The sequence below is a fragment of the Pistacia vera genome, unplaced genomic scaffold (genome assembly GCF_008641045.1).
Source record: "Pistacia vera cultivar Batoury unplaced genomic scaffold, PisVer_v2 Contig1108, whole genome shotgun sequence".
Lineage (NCBI taxonomy): Eukaryota > Viridiplantae > Streptophyta > Magnoliopsida > Sapindales > Anacardiaceae > Pistacia > Pistacia vera.
In genome coordinates, this window is record NW_022195147.1 from 295250 (window position 1) to 302898 (window position 7649).

Below are 7649 nucleotides of genomic sequence, written 5' to 3' on the forward strand. Positions count from 1 at the left end.
CCATCCATTTTCAGTCTCCGTTGTCCAGCTTTCGTCGATCACCATCCACCTAAAGTTTACGCAACGTCGGATTTCTTTTGTTGATTCCGGCGAGTTCCGACGCCGATGGAACTCCCTAGCACCACCATCAGAGTCGCCAGCACCTGCACATCAAAAGCCCCATGATTCCAGCTTCGATTGGCCGTCGATCGTCGCTACCGCCACCACTCACCAGAATCTTCGTGCGACAGGGGTGTTTTAGATAGATTTCAAACCTTAAGGGAGTATTATAGGGGTGTTTTTGATGAATTTCAAACCTTCAGGGACTAAATTTTTTTACAAATTACGGTCCAACCGACCGATCCAACCGGTCAAACCGGACCCTTAAACGGGTCATTGTCCGGTCCAGTTTTTAGAACATTGCCCTGGTGTATATATATATATATATATAAGAATGAAAAAATAATATAAAATAAGTAACAAAAATGGAGTTCATTATAAAACATTTGGAAAAAAAATTATTTATTATTTCTAAAAAATTTAAATGCCTTAGAATTTTATAAAACCTAGTTTAAAATTAAATTATTTTAGCTTAAAAACTTTCAAATACACAATTTTTTTTTTTTTTTTTTAAATTTCTTTCTCTATCCTAAAGCCAAAAAGTAGGCACGCAAAATTACCAAACAGTATATGAAGTAACCATTTGGAGGTGCAAATCACGTGACTTTGTTTAATGCCGTTGCAAATCCCGTGTTGTTTGGATACGAGGCGTACTTTATCCCCGACAGGTTTTTTATAATTCCAGCTTTTGATTTTCAATTGCATTCATATTCCCGCTCATACACACTGTCCGTCCTCTGTCTCTCTCTCTCTCCATCTCCATTTGACCAATCAATCACTAGCCGTTTCTTACGCTAATCATATCCACTCCTTGGTTCAAGCAAAATCTCTCCCAATTTTTTTATTCCCACACTACCGCAAACTGGCATTTTCTCTGTCGGGATCTCCCTCACGGCAGAGTTTCATCGCTAAATTGAAACCCTAGGTTGCTGAAATGAATCACTATCACATCTATGAGGCCATTGGCCACGGCAAGTGCTCGGTAACTTCTCTCAACTCTTTCTCAGTTTTTGGCTCCGATAATTTGTTTGAAATTAGTTTGAGATTCACTTAACTTTGTTCGGATTGTGTGTAGACTGTTTATAAAGGGAGGAAGAAGAAGACTATCGAGTATTTCGCTATTAAGAGCGTCGATAAATCGCAGAAGAGCAAGGTTCTTCAAGAAGTAAGCGAGATTTAGTAGTTGAGTTTGATTGTTAATTTGCGTGATTTTGTGTTTTATTTTAATTGAGGGTTAAAACGTGAATCTGCTAAAAAAAAAAAAAAAAAAACAAAAAAAAAAAGATTAGATGAAAAGGATATGATATTTGTGTAGTGGTTTGATGCTTTTTGAGCCAATTTGAAATGTTTTAAGGCTAAAGTGATTTCGGCAAGTTGTGGATTTCTAAAGATTTTAAGCTTAATCACTAGGTAGTAAGCAAGTATGAGAAATGTGGTGTTTAAAGTAATATCAGATTTTAGTTGGTTATAATTTTGAAATTTATGTTATGAGTAGATTAAATCAAAGTCCATAGATATAATTCTACCGAAGACATTGTTAATTTCACATTGGTTGCAATTGAAATCCAGCACAATTTGACTCACTGTTTGGGCCTTTTGTTTTTTGATTTTAATGCAGGTGCGGATACTTCACTCTCTAGATCATCCAGACGTTTTAAAATTCTATTCCTGGTAAGTTTGCTAATAAGCAGAACTACAAAAGTCACTATGGTTGGTATAGTTGTGTTGCTTGATGTTTCCTCTTTGAATTTTAGTACATTGTTTTTCACCTGGAATTATGATGGAATTTTTTTTTTTTTTTTTTTTTTAATCAAAAGTTTTGCTTCCCTCTTACAAGTTATTTTGTTTGCCAACCAGGTATGAAACATCTGTTCATTTGTGGTTAGTTCTGGAATACTGCGTTGGAGGTGATTTAATGACCTTACTACGGCAGGTATCCTTCACTTTTGTTTTTGCATTCACTTTTTATGCTTTGGTTCTTTTCCTGAGCACGAAGGGCATGGTCAACTTTTGGACAATGTCATTGATAATTCCATGGGTAGATATATTTCAACAGATTATAAGTAACGAGGACACATACATGGATTGTTATATCCAACAAAAAACATATGATCGTCGACAGTATGTAATTTTCAAAAGGTCAGAAAGATGATATAACTCTGAGCTGCACTTGATCTTTTACCCAAAAATTCTGAACCACCAAAATATGCCCATACATGGGAAAACTATTCAATCCTGATACTTTGTTTTCAGACAGATTGCAGTTATGTAATTGTTTCTAATCTAACTACTGACTTTTGTACTTTAACCAACTTAGCATATTTGATCCTCAATACATATATTTGTTTAAAGCAACTGCGGATAACATCAAGTTCCTGTCTGTTAACAATTCCTTAGGTCAGCTGTATTAAGTGCTCTAAGAAAACATTAAGGCATCTTTCTCTACATTATGTCTCCTCTGAGTTATTTGAGGGCTGTCTAAAATAAACCACTGCTCTAATACATGGAAAATTTATGATTCAGCAATAGTGGAATTGTTGGTTTGCAAAGTTATGTTATAGTATCAACTTAATATTGTAATGAACATTGTCATAATACTAATATGGAGTCTTTTTATTTATGTTATGCAAATTTAGAATTGCATTGTAATTCTTTATAGATGAATTGCAGGATAATCAGCTACCTGAAGATTCTATTCATGATCTTGCTCTAGGCCTTGTCAAAGCTTTGCAGTAAGAAATGCTCATTTTTTTGTTTATTTCTTCTTGTGTAGTTGTTACATGTAATGTTTTCTGGCTGTGGTCACTATTGTCAGGTTTTTACATTCAAAGGGAATCATTTACTGTGACTTGAAACCATCGAACATCCTATTGGACGAGAATGGACATACAAAGGTGATTATGCATTTTGTTTTCCTCTTATGATTTGGATGTTGTGAGGATATTTGTAATTTATTAACAAGCATCCTTATCTTTGTGAATGCAGCTATGTGATTTTGGGTTGGCAAGGAAATTGAGTGAGATATCTAAAACTCCTTCTTCCATGGTATGCTACTATCCTACATACTGTAATGTTTTACTTGTTATGCTTATGGTTTGGATGATCTTAGTCATCAAGATTTGACATTAGTTTTTCTTACATTTTTTCTTATTTTTGTACTTCAATGAACTTTTGTAGTTGCCTCAAGCAAAACGTGGAACACCCTGTTACATGGCTCCTGAGCTCTTTGAGGATGGAGGAGTCCATTCTTATGCATCTGATCTGTGGGCCCTAGGTTGTGTACTATATGAGTGCTATGCAGGTCGGCCTCCCTTTATGGCAAGGGAGTTCACTCATCTAGTAAGATCCATCCTTTCAGAGTCAACGCCACCTCTTCCGGGTACTCCAAGCCGTCCTTTTGCCAATTTGGTCAATTCTCTACTAGTAAAAGATCCAGCTCAAAGAATGCAGTGGCCTGATGTGTGTGGACATGTTTTTTGGAGAACTAAATTGACTGTAGTGCCTTTACCTCCTCAGCCTGCTTTTGATAATATGATAGAATCATACATTAAACCATGCCTCTCAGAACGTAACGGTGATAGATCTTTACAAAGCAAGACTCCTCCTAAATCACGTGAAAAAGATGCAAAAGGTGGTATGAAACAGGATGAGAATTCTATATTGGGATCAACTCCAGTCAGGGGTACACCAAGTGGCCGGAAGACACAAACTAAGGCATCTGGCAGAGTAGTCGAGGAGAAACAGAAAGATGCTTCCAGTGCTACTAGGCGTGTCAATCTCTTACGCTTGTCAAGAATAGCAAAAACAAACTTAAAGAGGGAGAATGAGAAAGAAAACTATAGAAGGCCCTTGCCTAATGGCTCTGAGAATGATTCTGAAGTCAAAATTGAGGACACTAATATGGAACTTGATTTTAATGAAAATGCTGAAGATGAGTCACAAGATGAAGCAGATGGGTCTGATAATCCTCCTTGTACAACTGAGGACCAATCACCTATTCAAACTCCACATCATGAGAAACTGGAAGAGAGTGGCCGCAACTTACATCATTTAGACACACCACCTGTATATAATATGCCTGCCTCAGATGAATCAAGGAAACCTGATCGTCAGTCATCTTCAGAGCATGTTGAAGTGGCTGCTACTCCACCCAGTGTCAGCCCTCAACTCAAAATTCAGAGAATTAAAGAAGGTTCAGTGCCTGCCCATGATTCTGATTCTTCAAGATCATCTAACATCCTTTCACAGGTACTTTGGCATCCATCAGATCTTTCAGTCCGGCCTGTAATGCCCAGCAGAAAAGCTGATAAAGTATCAGAAGTATTTCCTTCACTTCCATTTGAGGCCCTGCAAGCATCTGATTTTGTGAAGATGTCAAAGGAGCAGCTGGATGCTCTTAACAATAGGATTCTAGCCATTCTTAATGGAAACGCTAGTGTTGGGGAGAAGCAGAATGTGATTAGATACCTTGAAATGTTGAGCAATAATGCCGATGCAGCCAATATCTTGACCAATGGGCCAATCATGCTCTTGCTTGTTAAAATGCTTCGGCTGTCTAAGACATCCGCTTTGCGAGTGCAGCTAGCTTCGCTTATTGGCTTGCTCATTCGGCATTCTACTTTTATTGAAGATGATTTGGCAAATTCTGGAATTTTAGGCTCACTAACTGATGGCCTTAGGGACAAGCAAGAAAAAGTGAGGAGGTTTTCGATGGCTGCTTTGGGTGAGTTGCTTTTCTATATTTCAACACAGAATGAACATGCCAGAGATAGCAATCCACCAGAATCTCCATCAAAGGATAGCCGGGCAGCATCTGGCTGGCAGGTTAGCTTTGTAATCTATTGCTACAACATTTCTTTTTTGTGACACATCATTTGTGTTTCTATTTAACTATTCTGTGCATTTTTGGTTCTATATACTTCCAAAAAGCCAGAACTTGTGATTGTACTCCGTTAATTCGCTTACTGTATGTGTTTTCTCCATTTTTGTGCATCTATTGAAGTTTAAAATTGATGCTCTTAGATAGCTGTTGGTTACAGGATAACTTAGATCCTTTGAGCATTATTAGGTTGCTCTTCTTCTACTTTTCTCTTTTTGGTTAACTTTCTTTTGTTGGATAAGCAGGTTCCAAATTCGTTGATTTCATTGGTGTCTTCAGTTTTACGTAAAGGGGAAGATGATATGACTCAACTTTATGCATTGAGGACAATTGAAAACATCTGCAGTCAAGGTGGACACTGGGTTGCTCGTTTCATTACCCAGGATGTCATTACCAACCTGTGTTATATATACAGAGCTGCAGGGAAACAGGAAAGCATGAGGCTAACTGCAGGATCATGTTTAGTTCGCCTTGTGCGCTTCAATCCTCCTAGCATTCAGCCAGTTATGGAGAAACTTTCTTTCAAGGACATAGCATCTGTCCTTGTTAAGGGTAGTCCACGTGAGCAGCAAATCAGTTTAAATCTTCTAAACATGGCCATGCTTGGAAGCCATATGTTTACCAATCTTGGACGACACCTTCTATCCTTGGTGGAGGATAAGAATCTGGTCCCTAGTCTTGTGTCTCTAATCGAACAGGGAAGTGAAGTTCTAAGGGGAAAAGCACTTCTTTTTGTTTCTCTCCTTTGTAAGAATGGAAAAAGGTGGCTGCTGCACTTTTTTTGCAATGCTAGGTTACTTTCGTCAGTGGATAGATTGGCAAAAGAGAAGGACAGTTTTGTGCAGCAATGTCTGGATTCATTTGTACATGTTGTGACATCTATTATACCAGGTCTACTAGATACTATAACTGGAGATATTCAACAAATGATGGGAGGAAGGCGCCATGGGCAGATCTCTTCCCTCACCAGCCGAGCTGCGCCAAAAACCAGTGTTCATTTGTTTCCAGTTGTTCTTCATCTTCTTGGGAGCTCATCATTTAAGAATAGGGTGGTGAGCCCTCTGGTCCTGCAGCAGCTGGCAAATCTTATTAGAGTTGTGGAGACACCATTTCAGGTAAGTAACCACTATTTGCTGCTTGGTCATCACTGGATTTCATCATAGAAAAGACATTTGTGTTCTTTCTGACTGTCAAGCAAAACTTTAGGGTATAAAAATCATCTTTTTATTTTCAGGGGAGAGATGACTTTCAAATAACTCTTTTACGAATTCTGGAGTCTATTGCGGAGGAGTCCTCGTCAATTCTTGGGAGCCCTGACGTTTTTACCCGTGAAATTCTTCCTAGTCTGGCTGTTCTATATAAGGGTAATAAGGATGGTGATGCCAGATTTTTGTGCCTGAAAATTTTATTTGACGTGATGATCATTTTTCTGAGTGAACCTTTTGAGGATCAGCAGAGATTGAAAGACTTGAAGTCCATATCCAATTCTCATTTCCTTCCTCTGTACCCTACCTTCATTGAAGATGAAGATCCCATACCCATGTATGCACAGAAGCTTCTTGTGATGCTCATAGAGTTTGATTATATTAAAATTTCAGACATTCTACATCTGAAGACAGTTTCACAATGTTTCGAGTTTTTGCTCGGTGATCTATCAAGTGCAAATGTAAACAGTGTTAAATTGTGCCTGGCTCTGGCATCTGCTCCTGAAATGGAATCCAAGTTACTTTCTCAATTGAAAGTAGTTAGGAGGATTGGAAACCTTTTGGAGTTTGTATATGCAAAGGGTATGGAAGATTTTCTTGAACCAACTCTTGGCCTGTGTAGAGCTTTTCTTCTGCGTTCAGTAGGCTGTAGAAAAGGCGTCATCAACAAAGAACCAGCACTCTTAGGTGATTGCCCTTCTGAGTTTAGCAGTGCAATTGATCAACAGCAATGTATAAGAGACATAATGGATTTTGGTGGAAATGTCGGTGTCTTGCTGGACCTAAGTGGATCGCATGAACCAAATATTGCCGATGTGGCATCTGAATGTGTTGTATTGCTACTCAAGTCAGCTCCAAGAGAAGCCACCACAGGATTTCTTACTAATCTTCCAAAGGTTACTGTGATCCTTGAGTCTTGGCGCAGGAACAACTCTCAATTCATTTTGCAGCGGATGCTGCATGCTCTTGGTTATTCTTGTAGTCAATATTTGTCACACGCAATGATTCTATCCATATCTATTCCGGAAATCTCAAGGATTGAAGCCATTATTGCTGAGCTGAAAACTTCAGGTATACCTGCTTTAACAAATGCTGCCTTGCTTGCAGCCTCTGAGTTGCAGCGGCTGCCTCGATGCATTTGAAGTCCTGGAAACGGCATGTGAGTTGCTCTTCCATCTTGTTTTCAGCAATCGCCTCTCGGGTAATTTATTGCCTTAAGTTGCAAGTGCTCTTAGAATTCATTCATCGGCTTTTCACTAGGACATAAAAAGCTATTTTCGTGAAATCTTGAGGGGGAGGTCAATGATAAATGAAATGTGAGGCTTGTCCTTGTATAATCTACGTATACTTTTGTATCATCTATACACTTGTTCAATGAGTTCTTTTTCCTGAAAATTTGCTCATAAGCAAATTAGATCACCTTCTATGCAATTCTTGTTCTTCAAAATGTTGTTTACATAACTTTT

At 38.4% G+C, this 7649-nt stretch overlaps 1 protein-coding gene across 1 annotated transcript; it reads left to right on the top strand.

Annotated features, from left to right (window-relative positions):
* Positions 1 to 830: 830 nt before the first annotated feature.
* LOC116140334 (serine/threonine-protein kinase RUNKEL-like) lies at positions 831 to 7614 on the top strand. The gene is made up of 10 exons (XM_031425982.1): positions 831 to 1081; positions 1175 to 1264; positions 1718 to 1770; positions 1957 to 2032; positions 2770 to 2831; positions 2915 to 2993; positions 3085 to 3144; positions 3277 to 4923; positions 5224 to 6093; positions 6213 to 7614. Exons 1-10 carry the CDS (start codon positions 1034 to 1036, stop codon positions 7323 to 7325), a joined length of 4098 nt encoding a protein of 1365 aa, XP_031281842.1. The 5' UTR covers positions 831 to 1033; the 3' UTR covers positions 7326 to 7614.
* Positions 7615 to 7649: the final 35 nt, after the last annotated feature.

Coding starts and splice junctions, on each gene's coding strand:
- LOC116140334 (XM_031425982.1), top strand. CDS start 1,034: ATGAATCACTATCACATCTATGAGGCCATTGGCCACGGCAAGTGCTCG. Junction 2,832..2,914: donor GGCCTTGTCAAAGCTTTGCA/GTAAGAAATGCT, acceptor CACTATTGTCAG/GTTTTTACATTCAAAGGGAA. Junction 3,145..3,276: donor CTAAAACTCCTTCTTCCATG/GTATGCTACTAT, acceptor GAACTTTTGTAG/TTGCCTCAAGCAAAACGTGG.